Genomic DNA, 19,215 nt, shown 5'->3' on the forward strand with positions numbered 1-19,215 from the left:
ATAATATAATGTAATTCAATATAACACTAATAATAATACCATATAATAATATTAATTATATATTCTTTATTACATATAATATTACTAATAATATTATAGTATAGTGGTATAGTTCAATAAAGTAATATATAATGCTAATATTGTGCTATGCTAACAATATAATATATTGTATGTATATATAATTTGAAAGCCACTCTGAGTCCCCTTTGGGGTGAGAAGGGTGTGATACAAATGTAGTAAATAAATGCAGTAAATAAATAAATAAATAATAAATACATTTTAGACTTCGGCTCGCCCAAAGTCTGAAATGACTTGAAGGCACACAACAACAACAACAACACCAATCCTAATTAACTTGACTATCTCATTGGCCAGAAGCAGGACCACATTTCCCATTGAAATCCTGATAAATGGATATTGGTTAAAGTTATTTTTATTTTTAAATATTGTATTGTTTTTTCATTGTTCTTCTTCTTGTTGTTGTTGTTTTTGCACTACAAATAAGCCATGTGCAGTGTGCATCAGAATTTGTTTGTATTTTTTTTCAAATGATAATCCGGCCCCTCAACAGTCTGAAGGATTGTGGACCAGCCCTCGGCTTAAAAAGTTTGGGGACCCCTGCTCTATGGTATGTACTTTTACTGATCCTGCATGCTCTGGTGTTCTGTTCGTTGGGCATGCTTCCAAACAAAAACTTTGCTAGGTCTTACTTTCAGGGGAGGCCTTATATTTAGCAATTCAGCAAAACCTCTACTAGGTCTAATTTTCTGGGGATGTCTTATTTTAGGGGAAACAGGGTATGAAGCTGCAGCTCTGGTCTGCATGAAAGAATGGATAACACTAGAGAATTAAAAAAAAACTACTGACATTTGAAGGACACGATTTAAGCTATAGGTGGCATGGATACTTAATATATGAAAAAAAATTAATTGACTCTAATTTTAAGAGCCACCTGCTAAGGAACACACTATACAGAGTATGGAAAAAGTACAAACCAAGACTACTTTAAAAATAGCTTTGTGGACAACTACAAAGGAAGCCTTCCATTGGACAGAGTTGCGGGGAGACTAATAGCTGTCCTACCCTGTTTCCCCTAAAATAAGACATCCCCAGAAAATAAGACCTAGTAGAGGTTCTGCTGAATAGCTAAATATAAGGCCTCCCCTGAAAGTAAGACCTAGCAAAGTTTTTGTTTGGAAGCCTGCCCGCCGAACTGAACACCAGAGCATATAGGATCGGTAAATGTACTTACCATAGATAGTTGTACATGGAAATAATGGTAGTACAGTTGAGTCTCACTTATCCAGCACTCGCTTGTCCAACGTTCTGGATTATCCAGCGCATTTTTGTAGTCAATGTTTTCAATACATTGTGATATTTTGGTGCTAAATTCGTAATACAGTAATTACTACATAGCATTACTGCGTATTGAACTACTTTTTCTGTCAAATTTGTTGTATAACATGATGTTTTGGTGCTTCATTTGTAAAATCATAACCTAATTTGATGTTTAATAGACTTTTCCTTAATCCCTCCTTATTATCCAACATATTCACTTATCCCACGTTCTGCCGGCCCGTTTATGTTGGATAAGTGAGACTCTACTGTAACAAGAAATTCTTGATAGGATTCAGTTTGTCTGGTTATGCTGGTTTATGATGACAACTACTGTACAGTATATAATAAATGTTCATTTTTTGTTGAACAATAAATGTGAATTCTTCTTCATGGAAAAATAAGACATCCCCTGAAAATAAGACCTAGTGCATCTTTGGGAGCAAAAATTAATATAAGACACTGTCTTATTTTTGGGGAAACACGGTATAAATACGCACTAATTGGACAACAAAATGAAACTCATCTAAAAAATCCAAGCCAACTACAACAAGAGGTCATGAAATTTTCATGGTTTCAGTATAGACAACCACAAGAAAGATACCTAATGGCTAAGAAAATAGGCATCAATTGGAAAGATAATGAAATAGATAATATTTTCTTTCAGTCAAAGGAAAAATGAATTGCTAAAGCCTATAAAATAGTATTAAAATTAGACACAGAAGTACATCTTATCAAAGATTGTATGATTCAATGTTCAAAATTGTGGGCCATAATAGCCACCTAGACAAATGGGAACAGATGTGGAAAACAAAGATTAAGTTCACAAAATGCTATGTTCTAAGAGACAATTTCTACAAGATGATGTAGAGACGGTACATGATGCCAGAAAGATTAGCAGAGATGGAACCAAACTTCAAAAATGTCTGTTGAAAATGTTATCAAAAAGAAGGAACTTTTTACTATATGTGGACAACATGTCCTAAACCAAAAAATAAAAAATAAATCTAGATTATAATTCATGAAAAAATTGAAAACATCTTTAAAAAATACCACTAGAGCTAGAAGCCTTTCTCTTGTGACTCAAAAATTCAACACTACCAAAAAGAAATTTCTGGTACTCTTTTTATATATGGTAACTGCAGCAAAAATTGTTTATGCTTACTATTAGAAGAAATTCCCAGCCAAGATTTATGGATTATAAAAATGTTGGACATGGCAGAGATGGACAAACTGACTAGGTTTATACAATTGCCAGATCATTTCAAATTTGAAGAAGAATGGCAGCCCTTTGTTAACTATTTAAAAGAAGAAAACAAAATGAAAATAATGGTTTTAATAGCATTAAAGAAAAATTAGTACTGCGGGGATGTAGGAATAACAAGAAAAAATAGAGAAGTTAGTGACAAGAATAACAGGATCCCCAATGATATCCAAGGGATCCTGAAAAGTTAATCTACCAGTTTGTTTTAATTTGAAGAAGACAGCAGAGACAAGGTAGGAAGCATTAGTTAAGGCTTTCTATTTTCTATTTCCCTACTTTTCTATCTCTTTTGTTTCAAAACATTATACACCCACTTTTCTATCCTTCTGTTTTAGATTAGATAAAATGTTTTCTTTCTTTTTCCTTCTAAACATCATATTATATAACAATGGAAGAAGATGAAGATGCAAGATATTAAAAATGCCTATTCTATATCCACTCTGGTAACCTTCTCCATTCCTCATATATTTTGCAATAAAATATATGGAAAAAGAAATATGTGAAATTAAAGTTGTTTTATTGTTATATGTTTAAGTCATTTCTGAATTATAGTGATTCTGAGGGATCACAGGGTTTTCTGAGACTAGTTATCCCCTGGGACTTTATGGCTGAGCTTGTTCTCCAGAGTTGTAGTCCACTGCTCTAAACACCATGCCACCTTTAAAGTAAAACACAAAGCTATTAAAATTAAACAGGGTTAAAATGCAGATTATCTGCAAGCACATACTTCTCACATTTTCCTGTGAAGGTCAGGTCAAAGTTAGGCAAAATGAGGAGTATGAAGGTGAGGGGCATTTACGGTTATGTATTGCTAAGTGATGTCCCTGATGGCATGACAGGGACGTTGGTGTATTCTGCTGTGGCTGAGATGCCGGAATGAGGCTGGGAGACCTTGCTCCATCAGAAAGCACACAAAGCAACTGTCTGAAATGTGTGGGCGAAAACCTGTGTATGCAGCTCTGTGCTCCTTGGAGAAACAGGGAGATAATAAATAAATGAAGAAAGGAAGGAAGAGAAAGACAACTCGTAGTGCAGTTGGTCTCTTTTTTCTTCTTGCTCCAACAGACTAACGTAATCATTCTTTTGGAAATTGTTACACATCTTTTTAAACACTGTATACATTTTGTATGGGTGTGGTGCCCTTTTTATGGCCTTCATAATTAATGCAGGAGAGAGGAATGATGGTTGCACTAATGACAGATTTCCAGTGATGAAAACATGAAATGTCATCTACCTGCCACCTGTGGTCTTTTTCTACGAGTTCCTGATCATTTCATCACCATCCATATTTAACTGTTTTTTAATCAACAGCTGTGTAATACCTTTTCAAAACAAAGCTTATTTGTATGTTTTAGCACATTCCTGTTCACTATTTCAGCCGTGTAGTGGTACATTGTACTTCTGCTGACACCTGGTGGCATCCCTGTTTATATATGTGTGTGTGTTTAGGTTAGGTTTTAAGTAAAACATGCTTCATATAAATTTTAAAAATCAATCTAATGACAGGGACAGAAGACATTTCAAAATTCAAGGTCATTTTATGTCAAGACCCAGGCTGCAGAGCACCAATAACCATGCGCAGAGACCAGAATCTATCTAATATCTTTATTAAGGAAATATATAAAGTTAATAAAAACAAGTGTAGAATATAGTTCAGAAGTAGACCTTTCAGGAAAGGTCAAATATAGTCCAGGAAAACAATGTCCAATATGAGATATTAAAGTCCAAAGTTGTAATCCAATAACCGAAACACACACTTTGCCAAGCAAAGTGAGGGGAAATGACAAGGTCCTTTAGTCCATGGAGCTTGATGCAAGGCTGGGGAGCAAACTAGATTCTTGGCAAACAAGGCTTGATTCAAGGCAACAAGAAGCGAGGAGCAAGAACAGGGTCCGTGGCGAAATCCGTGGCAAGGTCCGGGGAACAAGGCAGGGCTGGAACGAGAGCAAGGTCCTGGAAACTGGAGTAGCGTAGTCCACACACAATCTACTCCCGAAGCTGATGAATTGACTCCGCAAGGATTCCTTCGCGGCCAAACACCTATATAGGATCTTGTTTTCCCGCCAAGGAACACTTTCTCTGGGGAACAAGAAACGAAACCTATACTGTGTCCAGATGCATGACTCCTTAAAGTTTCCCAAGGGAAGCAGACTTAATCAGCTAATTGTCTGGCAGCTATCCTGGCGCTCCGGCGAGTCGCCTCTCGAGCGCTTCTATCTTGATTATAATAAACCCGGCGAGAAAATGGGGGAGATTCTGCTCAAGGCTTGTTTGGCTGTCTTCTTGTGGGCAAACATCTTGCAGGTGCAAGGGCTCCAAATCTGGCAGAAACGGTGGGAAACCCAAGTTTTCCTCTTCATCTGCCACAATAGTACTCGGAACGGGACTACATGGCCCATGAGTCATCACATTTTAAAAGTTTTGTGTTTTTCCAGTAGTTTAGTGGATGGTACAAGAAAACAATGCTCTGTATTGAGAAAACTCATCAATGTATCTTCTATTTTATAGCTATAATTGGCTATGTAAGCATTTCAGTACTTAATTAATCCTGAGATGGACCTCTGTACCCACACATTCTGTGTCCATAGATTCCACCCTCCACAGATTGATTTTTTTAATGAACCTTTATTTTGCCATTTTATATAAGGGACACCATTATACTATGTCAGTGTATATGATGGGACTTGAGTGTCCACAGATTTTGGTATCCACAGAGGTCCTGGAAATAAACTGCAGCAGATACCAAAGTCCTGTGTGCCTAAATCAGTATTGTTGTGACTATATCTTTATTGGGGCAACAAAAAAAGTACAAAAATGCACCGAGGAAGCTTCCAAAACACAGACATAAAGATTTATTTATTTTTTAAATCAGACAAGGGGAAACTGATGGGTGAGAATGAAGATCTTAGAGTAATATAATTTGCATGATTTATTGAGTCTTATCACATTACATTGATCAAATTATGCCTTCATTGCCCATGGCCTTGCTGGGAACTTGAAATGTATTAAAAGACACTGGGGTTCTTCATTTTGACAACTGAAAATATGATCTATAGAGTGTGAAGCACATACACCACTTATATAGGTAGAGAGAAATATTGGAAGGACACTTTTTGATTGTCTTCCAATAGTCCTCTCTACCTATATAAGTGGTCTTTTTCATTCCAAGTAGTTAATGCATTTAATGGTCTATTATTTTTCTTTGCTTTGTTGTTTAATGTGTGTTTTAGTGCAATAAAATATTACTTTTAAAAAGTCTCAGGAATGTATTTGTTAAGAAATGCACTTAGGGCTAGTAACTGAAGTAGGAAGTGCATTATTGACAACTTGATTGTGTGTTATGTAAACTATTCTGCAATTACTTGAGATATGTAAACCAACATGTAGTTTACAGCATAATAGCCAGATCAGATATTGGTCAGAAAGGTTCTCTTTTCATGCTGTTCCAGCAGCTTTTCTTTAGGCTGCCAAGATTGCTATTGAATGCAAATGGTGCTTCATAGAAGCATAAACAGCAAAGAGTCATGTGACACCTTAGACTAATTTATTACAGAATGAACCTTTTGAGTTTTGTTTTTGATATAGTGGAAACATATTTATACTGTACAAACATAGAACCTTGTAATGAAGAACTTATATGAAATCTATAATATTATAACCAGAATTTGCAAATTTGTGAAGTATTAATTTGACACTTGCATAAAACAAGCCAGCAATTTTTCTCACCTTTGAAGAGAAAAGATATGTTGGTGGATTAAAACACTCTGTTGGTGTTCTGCATTTCAGAATGTTTTTTATCATGGTAAATGTTTTACTTGTGCACAATACATTGTTGTTGGTTTTTTTTTTTTTTACAAAAATAGTATTCTTTATGCGGACCCTTCCATCCTTACTATTTCCATGCAAAAATAATGTCCACTCAATAAAGCACACTTTTTTTTTGCAAAGTCCCAAACTGTGAAAAAGAAAAATCACCAAACAGAACATTAAAAAATGTGTCTTGTGAGAAAACCTATAAAGTTCTTTGTTCTAGTCTAGAGCATTGAAGTAAGCAGAAATTTTCATCCATAGAATTTGGATGCTTCTATGCAGTAGGTAGTACATAAATAAGAACTACAAAAGGAGCAAGAGCCAGAGTGCTCTTATATAACAAAGAAAACATCTTAATAGGTATGGAAAGGCTGTCTACAAGTGAAAGCAGGAAATGACATTGTTGAGGAGGGTACTAGTTTTGTTTTAAAAGGGAACGTGCTAAGGAATAAGGAGGAACAAAGGACATCCAGCTTTTACTCTGAGCCTCAAATTATGGATGCAACCTGATCCTTGAGGCATCAGTTAAGGGTGCAGATTCACCCTTTTCTTGTGTTCCTCAAGGCAGTGTCTAAATTACTCTCCTCCTCCTCTTGAATATGTAGGAATACTGAGATCCCATGGTTATATCTCAAGGCCCCTGGGTTTAATGGCCTGTGAGATAAAGTATGTTAGAAACCGATGGTATAGAGCAGGTGGCATGGGGACAATTTTGCCATGTTTTCCTCACCAATCCAAGTGATTCCCCTTGTGGCCAATCTGTTATTTTATGAAGTTGTGGTGGGTGTCCTGGAAACTTAAAAATAGTCCTTTGTCTTCATGTGGGACCCAGGGAACATTTTCCACACCTCAGGATCAAGGGGTTTCAGCCCACCATATAGTTATGTATGGTAACAGGTGTTCATGTTATCTTCTTTGAATGCTAGATGCCATGGTCCTCTGTCATTCCCAACTGCCGGCCACTCTTATATTTACAGCTATTATTTACTAATGATATGATTCTTCCTTTCAATCCTTCTGTTTTCTGGAAGTTTGAAATCTTTACTTGTACTTTTTACCCAGATCGTGTAGTGTGTAAAATGTGCTGAGAAAATGGGGGTTTCCCACCTTTCTCCACTTGAGATGAGTTTAAATTTGGTGTAATACTTCTAATCCCAGATTATGTGCCAGAGAAAGATTTTGAGCAGCACACTCAGGCTGTGTGTCCCATTTCTGGGTAACACCTTGCAGTATACTGTTAAATGGTAATAGCAACTCTCTCTTCTCTGACTCTGTCTGTAGCATGGCAGTAGATGAAGAAAGGAAAGACCCTGTCCTTTGACACTAGAAAGCAGAAATGTTGGAGGCAGGCCACCAGCATTGTGCTCAGCATATCTTGCTTGAATGTGTGATTACTTCTGGTGACACTAGCCACCAGTACTGAGACAATAATCCATTACTATGATCATGCATCTTGCATGATATAAATACAGTAGAGTCTTGCTTATCCAACGTAAACGGGCTGGCATAATGTTGGATAAGCGAATATGTTGGATAATAAGGAGAAATTAAGGAAAAGCCTATTAAACATCAAATTAGGTTATGATTTTACGAATTAAGCACCAAAACATCATGTTATACAACAAATTTGACAGAAAAAGTAGTTCAGTACACAATAATGCTATGTAGTAATTACTGTATTTACGAATTTAGCACCAAAATATCATGATATATTGAAAACATTGACTACAAACATGCATTGGATAATCCAGAATAAGCGAGTGTTGGATAAGTGAGACTCTACCGTATTAACAAGTAAGGATGGGCCTTTCTTCCCCCCCTTCTACAACCACCAGTGACTCTGGAAAGTGATTTCCTTTTTAATAAACCATTTTCCATTGGACAGAGCTGGCTGGCTATCCAGTTTTACAGTATACTCAGAGCAGAATAGCATACATCAAGGCAACAATATGAACATGGGGTTTGGTCCCTTAAATCTATGCATAAGCTGTTCAGTTCCAAACATAAAATGCTTTTAAAAATATTTAAAACATGAATGGGGCAGCTGTGATTTTCTAGATGTGTCCGGACAGCATCTCCCACAAGTCTCTCTCTATGGGCTGCATGATAAGGATTAACAAAAACTACTCAAGGGCCACAGTTTTCCTTTTCAGATTGAAGGCATGTGCTGTATTCTTGTTGTTACACAACAAGGATATAGCACAAAACATAAGCAATGCAAGCAATATATATTTCTACTAGCTGTGCCCGGCCACGCGTTGCTGTGGCGAAGTCTGGTGGTATGGGAAATAAAGTATTGAGGAATTGGTGGTAGTTAAGGTAAAGGGTAAACGTTTTCCTCTGACGTTAAGTCCAGTCATGTATGATTCTGGGGGTTGGGGCTCATCTCCATTTCTAAGCCGAAGAGCCGGCGTTGTCCGTAGACTCCTCCAAGGTCATGTGGGATGACTGCATGAAGCGGCGTTACCTTCCCGCCGGAGCAGTACCTATTGATGCACTCACATTTGCATGTTTTTGAACTTCTGGGTTGGCAGAAGCTGGGGCTAACAGTGGGGGCTCTCTCTGCTCCCCCAATTCAAACCTTTCGGTCCAGAAGTTCAGCAGCTCAGCGCTTTAACACGCTGCGCCATCAGGGGATATTATTTCCTAAAGGTTGTGAATATACAATATTTCTGATTGTTTTTTTTTCTGTTGGAGGCAAGTATGAATGCTGCAATTAGGAAAAATGATTAGGATGTAATGGCCTTGCAGCTTTAAAGCCTGGCTGTTTCCTCCTTGAGTGAATTTTTTGTTGGGAGGTGTTAGCTGGCCCTGATTCTTTCCTGTTTGGAATTCCCTTGTTTTCAGAGTGGTGTTGTTTGCGATATTTTATGCGCTTCTACTGTCTGTGGCCCTGAGAAAACAGAGGATTTGCCAGACTTTGATTATGGGAATACTTTGTTGGGAGGTGTTAGCTGGCCCTGATTGTTTCCTGTGTGGAATTCCCCTGTTTATTTACTGTCCTGGTTTTAGAGATTATATTGGTCTGCATTATTCTATCCCAGTAATTATTTCATATTAAAGAAGAATCTCACTTTTCCAACATTCACTTATACAATGTTCTGGATTATCCAACGCAGTCTGCCTTTTCATAATCAATGTTTTTGTAGTCAGTGTTTTAAATTCATTGTGATATTTTAGTGGTAAATTTGTAAATACAGTACAGTAGAGTCTCACTTATCCAACATAAACTGGCTGGCAGACTATTGGGTAAGCGAATATGTTGGATAATAAGGAGGCATTAAGGAAAAGCCTATTAAACATCAAATTAGGTTATGATTTTACAAATGAAGCACCAAAATATCATGTTAGACAACAAATTTGGCAGAAAAAGTAGTTCAATACACAGTAATGCTATGTAGTAATTACTATATTTATGAATTTAGCACCAAAATATCACGATATATTGAAAACATTGACTACAAAAATGCGTTGGATAATCCAGAACATTGGATAAGCGAGTGTTGGATAAGTGAGACTCTACTGTAATTACTACATAGCATTACTGCACATGGAACTACTTTTTCTGTCAAATTTGTTGTATAATATGATGTTTTGGTGCTTAATTTGTATAACGATTACCTAATTTGATGTTTAATAGGCTTTTCCTTAATCCCTTCTTATTATCCAACATATTAACTTATCCTGCCGGCCTGTTTATGTTGGATAAGTGAGAGTCTACTGTTTATTGATAATCTTATATTATCTGCTTAGAACTGGATTATATGAGGCCCCTTCTTCACAGCTGTATAAAATGCCCACTGAAGTGGATTATATGGCAGTGTGGAGTCAAGATAATCCAGTGCAAAGCAGATAATATAAGATTATAAATGGGTTATATAGCTGTGTGGAAGGGCCTTGAGTCTACACTGCCATATAATCCAGTGCAAATTAGATAGCCTAAGTCTGCCTGTCCCCTAACTGAACCCTGGCTGTCCCTTGGCTTGCTAGGAGCTGGTTGCTAGGAGACGAAGTAGGCAGAGATTAGCCCTCTAAACTGGCAGCAATTGGATAAAAAAAATTATTGCTCTCCCTCTAATTAGGACTTTGTTTTTCTTTTCTTTTTGTTGTATCAACCTGGAGGCATGGATGATGGGTTGTGTTGTCAAATTTCGAGGTTGCGGGGCCTGTACTTTTGTTGTTTTGTGAGTCGCCGTGATGCCATCACTCTTTTATATATATAGATATGGAGCATAGCTGGTCAAAAATTAGAATTCCTTGAAGAAACCTAATAAACATGTCCATTTCTGGTATGAGAAAGCCATAATATAAAGAGAACTATTTGCATTGTTTCAGTATGCTCGATCTCAAGTAGAAACCTTTTTAAATTTCTAATTTTCCATGAATTAATGCTTATACGGGTTTTGTTTTGTTTTTGTCTTCCAGCAATGGGTTGAAGGACTCCGATCAATCATACATAACTTTAGAGCAAACAATGTCTGTCCCATGACATGTCTCAAGAAACAGTAAGGGCACTTTAAAAAAATTCTCTCACCTCTTCAATTCTTATTTTGTTTCTAACTGCAGACTTCTTAACATAAGATTTCAGAAATTTTCCTTTCCTTACTTGGACCAATGAGAGATTCATATCTGGGCAGTTCGCAGGAGACATTCCCTACAAATTCAAACATCCATGAGAAATGTGGTGCTAATTTATTCTTCTCATTTGTTCCACAAATACATATGTTCCCAAGGTCAAATATACTCTCAGGGATTAAGGGAGTTCACTGCTAAACATTATAATCTGTTGAGAGATGTCTTGTAGTTCTTGGCCTTGTTTGAACTTTTCCTAGTTCAGAAAGAAGAGTGCTTGCCCAATTATGCACAAAAGTTCTTGTTAGGTTTGGATTTCGGAGTGACTCTATTATTTTCTGCCTCTTCAAGATTGCCCTGAAACATTGGAAAGACTAAGACCATTCACCATGTTTCCTTGCTAGCTCTCAGTTCTTTCTAGCTTTCCATGAAGCGGGTTTCTCCCCTCCCTGTCTTTGAATCCCCTCTTTCTGTTTTTAAGAAATATAAATCCAGAAGTAGATATTTGATGCAGGTACAAAAGGTGCTTAGGAACATTGATCTTCCTGCTTTCATTAGGCCAAAACCAGGAAAATCACAATTCTTTAACCTTTGGTTTAGTCTCATTAAATTCCTCACTGGTTTTCAAAGGAATTATTCAATACGTAACTTTGCTTATGCAGGGTCTCATTTTAAACCTATTCCGACATGCAAATTTGAAAATTTTGTATAAAAAACAGCATTCCACAACAGCAAGACCAAATAAAACAGACTCATTTTGAAACTCCATATGAAGTATAGCTGGTTTTATCTCAGCTGCCTGTGGTAGCGTACTGGGGTAATCTTCTCATCCTCTTATATAAGCTACTTTAAGATTGTCTGTGCTTGGAATGGTAAATTTACTTATTTATTTCAATTTATATGCTATCTTTTCAAAATCTGGTGTCCTCTGGTAGATTTGGACTACAATTTTTTTATCATGATGAGAATTGGAGAATTGTAATTTAAACAACTGCAGTGCTTAGATTTGGAGAACGAAAGTTTTAATAATAATTGCTAGAGGAATATTATTCATATTTAAGTTGGAATGCAGATTTTTTATGTAGTTCTCACATTTGCAGGAGGGAATTGGCTTAACGTGAGACCCTGTATCACTGTGATTTTCCCAACTTCCATGAGAAAGAACTTGTAAACAAGGAATAGCCAACTTCCACTTTTCAGCCTGTTCTCGTGGCTCTAGACCAGGGGTCCCCAAACTAAGGCCCGGGGGCCGGATGCGGCCCTCCAAGGTCATTTACCTGGCCCCCACCCTCAGTTTTAGACTTCGCCTTGCCCAAAGTCTGAAATGACTTGAAGGCACACAATACCAACAGTCCTACTTAACTTGACTATCTCATTGGCCGGAAGCAGGCCCGCATTTCCCATTGAAATCCTGATAAGTTTATGTTGGTTAAAATTGTTTTTATTTTTAAATATTGTATTGTTCTTTCATTTACTAATATTGTGCTATGGTAATAATTGAATATATTGTGTATACATATAATATTGATACTAATATTATAATGTAATACAATATAATACTAATAATTATACAATATAATAATATTAATTATACATTATATATTAAATGTAATATTACTAATAATATTACGGTAGTGTTATAGGACAATATAGTAATACATAATGCTAATATTGTGCTACCCAATAATAGAATATATTGTATGTACATACTACTTGTAAGCTGCTCTGAGTCCCCTTTGGGGTGAGAGAGGGTGGGGTATAATGGTAGTAAATAAATAAATAAATAGTTGTTGTTTTTTTTGGGGGGGGGGGTTGCACTACAAATAAGACATGTGCAGTGTGCATAGGAATTTGTTCGGGTTTTTTTTCCAAATGATAATTCGGCCCCTCAACAGCCTGAGAGACGATGAACCGGCCCTCCACTTAAAAAGTTTGAGGACCCCTGCTCTAGACTATACTTTTTGTGTCCTTTCATCAAGAATGAACGACTTCTTCTGCAAATCTTGAGATATGACAGTATGCCTTTTGTCTCTCATGCACACATACACAATGCTTTTTAACATTTAAAAATACTTTTTAAAAACTGAAAGTAGATTTCAGTTTATTTTCAGTTCTTCTGCCTGGCTTTGTGGCTTTTGGGGTAATCTATGCGATCTGCAAAGAGCCGCAGGAACAAACAAGCAGCACAATTGTCTACTGGTTTAAAGGCACTTTCTTGTGGAAGACAGGAAAATCACACTTACTTAGCATTCAGCTGAGTATCATTAAATTCCCCTATGGTTTTTCAATGTACATTTCTTATGCGTAACTTTGGTTATTTTGGATCACATTTTGTACTTTGCACTAGGATGTTGATAAGAAAGGTGAGGCACCTTTCTGCATATTTTCTTCCTCCTTGTTATTATGTAAGTGGCTCTTTTTAATGTGTTTGATTGTTTGTTATGCAACCTGGTTTAATAGTTATTTTCTCAACTTCCAGCTGGATGAAACTGGCATTTCTAACCAACACAAATGGCAAGATTCCAGTTAGAAGGTAAGTGTCTTAGGAAGCTATTCAGTGGAGCTCCCAGCTGTAGTTGCATGGTTAGGAATTTTTCTTAACCATTAAGTCAAAATCCAATTGAAGTCATGCATCATACTGGTCTTTGAGGATTAAAGCATATTGATTTCTATAGTGTAAAATATGTAAGAGTTTTGGAGCCCTGTAATCCTGCTAGCGGCTTTAGATATTTCCACTTTGATGTATTATTTGTTATTGGTTAACAGAGCAGATTATAACATTGTGAAAAAATAGCCATTTCATGTTTTATGAAGTGTTTGTGTTGACTTTAAAAAAAAACAATAACAAAAAAACTATAATGTAAATACTGCAAATTTCAAATGGAATTTTTGCCTCCTGTTTTGTAGATAGACATATTGGAAAAAGAAAACCCCTTTCATACTAAGATTAGGGAGATGAATTAAAGGCTGCAGGGAAATTAGTATGCCAATGTCTACTCTTCTCGATTTATTTATTGCCAATAAAAGGGGGGATATCATCAGGTCTTGTATCTAGATTCTTCAGGGTTGAAGGGAAGTTGCATCCTCTTTCTGCTTTATAATTGTTCCAGAGATGGAGGACAAACAGGATGTATTGAAATCTTTTAATGAATAAATCACAAGTTTAGTTCAGCAAAGCTGCATGAATAAGTGTTATTTCTACTAAGTGGATCAAACATATTTTGAATATTCAAAAGACAGCTAGGAGCAGGCCACATTAAATTACTGAGGGTCCTTCCAGACTTACATAAAATCCACACCAAAATGGATTAAAGTAACCCACTTTAGGACAGGTTCCAGTCCCCCCCGGCCCGACTCCCCAAGCCAAACCCCAGACTTTCCCTCAGGGATGGCTACATACTATCCCGATCAAAATCAGGATAGAATGAAGCCACCCCTAAGCCTCTAATTGAGCCCCTGAAGCTTACTGAAAAGGGTCCCTGGCAGCCTTATGTTGTCCTGAGAGAAGGAAATGACACCCGAAGAAAGAGGGGTGAGGAGGAAAATCTCTCTTCCCCCCCCCTCCCCATGGTCTCCTCATGAGAGGGATGAGTAAGAAAATCCCCCCTCAGTCTCCTCATGTGACATTTCCTCCCCTCAGGATGGCACAAGGAGAGACTTCATGGCTGTCTTGGACCCTTTTCAGTAAGTTTTAGGGGCTAAACTTGGGGCTTGGGGGGAGGGTGTGGGTGCCCTCCCACTCCTCCGGGCTTCTCTAAGCCTGAAAAAGTGGGATGGCTGCGTGGACTGACCCCTGGAACTGCAGAAGCAGTCCCGGTGGCCAGCCCCTACAGGCCCAATACCTTATTAGACCTGGATCTGTCACTAAGATCAAAATCGAATGAGGGAAATCTGGTTTGAGATCATGTAGCCTTTGGTGCATGGTTTTATGAACCTTAAATTGCTTTCTTTAGCAATTGCTTTCAAGGAAAAGGGATTGATGCTCCCTTCTCCTCCAAACTAACCATGAGGAAAAGCAAATGTGACCCCTGCTTCTTCTATCTTCAGGTTGGTTAAAGGATGAAGGGAGGCTGAGTCCTCTAGAATCATAGAATCATAGAATCATAGAATAGTAGAGTTGGAAGAGACCTCATGGGCCATCCAGTCCAACCCCCTGCCAAGAAGCAGGAAATCACATTCAAAGCAGCCCCGACAGATGGCCATCCAGCCTCTGCTTAAAAGCCTCCAAGGAAGGAGCCTCCACCACAGCCCGGGGGAGAGAGTTCCACTGTCGAACAGCCCTCACAGTGAGGAAGTTCTTCCTGATGTTCAGGTGGAATCTCCTTTCCTGTAGTTTGAAGCCATTGTTCCGTGTCCTAGTCTGCAGGGCAGCAGAAAACAAGCTTGCTCCCTCCTCCCTATGACTTCCCTTCACGTATTTGTACATGGCTATCATGTCTCCTCTCAGCCTTCTCTTCTGCAGGCTAAACATGCCAAGCTCTTTAAGCCGCTCCTCATAGGGCTTGTTCTCCAGACCCTTAATCATTTTAGTCGCCCTCCTCTGGACGCTTTCCAGCTTGTCAACATCTCCCTTCAACTGTGGTGCCCAGAATTGGACGCAGTATTCCAGGTGTGGTCTGACCAAGGCAGAATAGAGGGGGAGCATGACTTCCCTGGATCTAGACGCTATTCCCCTATTGATGCAGGCCAGAATCCCGTTGGCTTTTTTAGCTGCTGCATCACATTGTTGGCTCATGTTTAACTTGTTGTCCACGAGGACTCCAAGGTCTTTTTCGCATACACTGCTGTCAAGCCAGGCGTCCCCATTCTGTATCTTTGATTTCCATTTTTTCTGCCGAAATGAAGTATCTTGCATTTGTCCCTGTTGAACTTCATTTTGTTAGTTTCGGCCCATCTCTCTAGTCTGTCAAGATCGTTTTGAATTCTGCTCCTTTCTTCTGGAGTGTTGGCTATCCCTCCCAGTTTGGTGTCGTCTGCAAACTTGATGAACGTGCCTTCTAACCCTTCATCTAAGTCGTTAATAAAGATGTTGAACAGAACTGGGCCCAGGACGGAGCCCTGCGGCACTCCACTTGTCACTTCTTTCCATGATGAAGACGACGCATTGGTGAGCACCCTTTGGGTTCGTTCGCTTAGCCAATTGCAGATTCACCTAACCGTAGTTTTGTCTAGCCCACATTTTACTAGTTTATTTGCCAGAAGGTCGTGGGGGACTTTGTCGAAGGCCTTACTGAAATCCAGGTAGGCTACATCCACAGCATTCCCTGTATCGACCCAACTCGTAACTCTATCGAAAAAAGAGATCAGATTAGTCTGGCATGACTTGTTTTTGGTAAATCCGTGTTGACTATTAGCAATGACCGCATTTGTTTCTAAGTGTTCGCAGACCACTTCCTTGATGATCTTTTCCAGAATCTTGCCTGGTATCGATGTGAGGCTTACCGGACGGTAAGTGTTTGGGTCGTTCTTTATTTCCTTCTTGAAGATAGGGACCACATTCGCCCTCCTCCAATCTGCTGGGACTTCTCCCGTTCTCCAAGAACTCTCGAAGAAAATTGCTAATGGTTCTGAAATAACTTCCGCTAATTCCTTCAATACTTTTGGATGTAGCTGATCTGGCCCTGGGGACTTGCATTCGTTTAGAGAGGCCAGGTGTTCCTGGACAGCTTGTTTCCCTATTTGGGGTTGGATTTCCCCCAATCCTTCGTCCATTCCATGTTGCTGAGGTTGAGGATGGCTTTCTTTTTGTGAGAAGACCGAGGCAAAGAAGGCATTGAGCAGTTCTGCCTTTTCCCTGTCCCCTGTCGCCATCACCCCATCTTCTCCTCGCAGAGGCCCTATCGCCTCCTTTTTCTTCCTTTTTTTACCAACGTAAGCAAAAAAAGCCTTGTTTTTTATGTCTCTGGCAAGCCTGAGCTCATTTTGCGCTTTAGCCTTGCGAACCTTTTCCCTACAGGTGTTGGCTATACGTTTGAATTCTTCTTTGGTGATTTCTCCCCTTTTCCACTTCTTGTGCATGTCACTTTTGAGCTTTAGCTCAGTTAGTTCTTCGGACATCCATTCTGGCTTCTTTGCACTTGTCTTATTTTTCTTCTTTGTTGGCACTGTTTGCATTTGCGCCTTGAGTATTTCACTTTTGAAAAACTCCCATCCATCCTTAACTCCCTTGTTTTTTAATATTGGCGTCCATGGAATGCCGCTCAGTAATTCCTTCATTTTTTGGAAGTCAGCTCTCTTAAAGTCGAGAATGCGTGTTTGACTTGTCTTAGTTTCAGCATTCCTTTGTATTGCAAACTCCAGGAGCACATGGTCACTTGCCCCTAAGGATCCAACCACTTCAACTGTATTGATCAGGTCTTCCACATTTGTTAAGATTAGATCAAGAGTTGCTGACCCTCTTGTTGCCTCTTCTACCTTCTGGACCATAAAATTGTCTGCAAGGCAAGTGAGGAATTTGTTGGACTTTGTACTCTTGGCTGAGTTTGTTTTCCAGCAGATATCAGAATAATTGAAATCGCCCATGACTACTATATCTCTTCTTTGTGCCTGTTTGGTCAGCTGTTGACAGAAGGCTTCATCAAGTCCTTCATCCTGACTCGGAGGTCTGTAGTAGACACCCAGAACAAGATCTTTTTGAGTCCCGGTTCCCTTGATTCTTATCCAGATGCTTTCAAGCTGGTTTCCCGGATTACAGTCTTGCATTTCTTCTGCAACGTAACTGTTTTTGACATATAAAGCTACTCCCCCTCCTCTCCCTTTTGTTCTATTTCTGTGAAAGAGGTTATAGCCCTCAATGGCTACATTCCAGTGATGGGAGTCATCTCACCAGGTTTCAGTGATGCCTATGACATCGTATGTGTGGTGCTGTGCTAAGAGTTGGAGTTCGTCTTGCTTATTTCCCATGCTCTGAGCGTTGGTGTAAAGACATGTAAGCCCCTGTGACCTCCCCTTGAGCTGTTTATTTGGGATTATTGTGCTCTCCGTACTTGGTCCTTGCTGTGTTTGTGCAGCCCTCCATTTAGCCTTTTGGCGGTTCCCTGTGGTCGTGGGTAATATAGTGTTCGCCAGGCTGTTGTTCCCCTCCCCCAGTGGATCTAGTTTAAAGTGATGAGGTTTGTGAGTCTGTGTGCAAAAAGATGTTTTCCTGCTTGTGTGAGATGCACCCCATCACTTGCCAATAGGCCATCCTCCTGGAAGAGTAGACCATGGTCAAGGAAGCCAAAATGCCCCTCTTGGCACCATTTTCTGAGCCAGTTATTGACCTGTACTATTTTTTTGGCCCTTGTAGAGCCGTGTCCTACAACAGGGAGGAGGGATGAAAAGATCACATGTACATTATACAGTTTTAGCTTTGTTCCCAGAGCTCGAAAATCATTTGTGATCTTTTGAAAAGTATGCCTAGCGGTGTCATTGGTACCTACATGAATCAACATAAGGTGGGGAGGGTGATGGGGCTTTAGGAGCCTGCTGAGCCTCTGAGTGATATGGTGTATTTTTGCCCCCGGGAGGCAGCATGTTTCTCGAGCCATCCCATCCGGTCTGGAAATGATGGCTTCCGTTCCTCTAAGGAGGGAGTCACCTACTACCAAGACCTGTTTCCTTTGAGGATTGGTAGGGTCCCTTTTGTGCAAGACAGTCTGTATGTCCCCTGAAGAGTGTTCCTGTTGAAGTGAATCATGCAGGTGTAAAGTGTTGTCCTCCTCCTCAACATCCCCAGTGCATTCATCAATGACAATCCATTGAGATACATCCGAGAGCCCATTACTCTCCCAAGGATGTTCCTGTTGCTCCTAGTCTACGATTGGGGATGGAGCATTTGCATGATTACATAAGTGTGAATGTGGTGATGCACTGTCCCCATCAGGGCTATCCCCTGCGCATTGATCAAGGGTGGCCCACTGAGTGGTATCTAAGAAACTGTGGTCCTCCACAAGATGTGTTTCCTGATTGTATGTTAATGGTGTTAGAATTTCAAATCTGTTGTGTAAATGCAGCTGAGCAGAGGAGTTCTGCGGAGGCTGCCTGGTCCTTCTATGGGTGACCTCCTTCCAAGCCTGAGGGTTGTCTACCTTTGATTTGATCTCCACATAAGGTTCCTGATCATGGTCATGGTGGTGTTGGTGTGATGCAGGCTGCAGATCTACAGCAGCGTGTTGTGCAGTGTCCAAGAAGAGCTCGAGTGCCTGAATGTCCTTAAGGGTCTTAATACGGTGCTCGAGCTGTTGGATCCTCTG

At 39.3% G+C, this 19,215-nt stretch overlaps 1 protein-coding gene across 19 annotated transcripts in view; it reads left to right on the forward strand.

Moving 5' to 3' along the window:
• The window catches only part of plcb4 (phospholipase C beta 4), a 263,855-nt gene that overhangs the window by 175,426 nt on the left and 69,214 nt on the right, over positions 1-19,215 (forward strand). For all 19 annotated transcript variants that reach the window (XM_062957597.1, XM_062957576.1, XM_008116150.3 and 16 more), the window contains 2 exons: positions 10,835-10,914; positions 13,461-13,514. In XM_062957597.1, the coding sequence (XP_062813667.1) occupies positions 10,835-10,914; positions 13,461-13,514 (134 nt within the window). The remainder of the gene's footprint in view (positions 1-10,834; positions 10,915-13,460; positions 13,515-19,215) is intronic.

The sequence above is a fragment of the Anolis carolinensis genome, chromosome 1 (assembly GCF_035594765.1).
Source record: "Anolis carolinensis isolate JA03-04 chromosome 1, rAnoCar3.1.pri, whole genome shotgun sequence".
Taxonomy (NCBI): domain Eukaryota; kingdom Metazoa; phylum Chordata; class Lepidosauria; order Squamata; family Dactyloidae; genus Anolis; species Anolis carolinensis.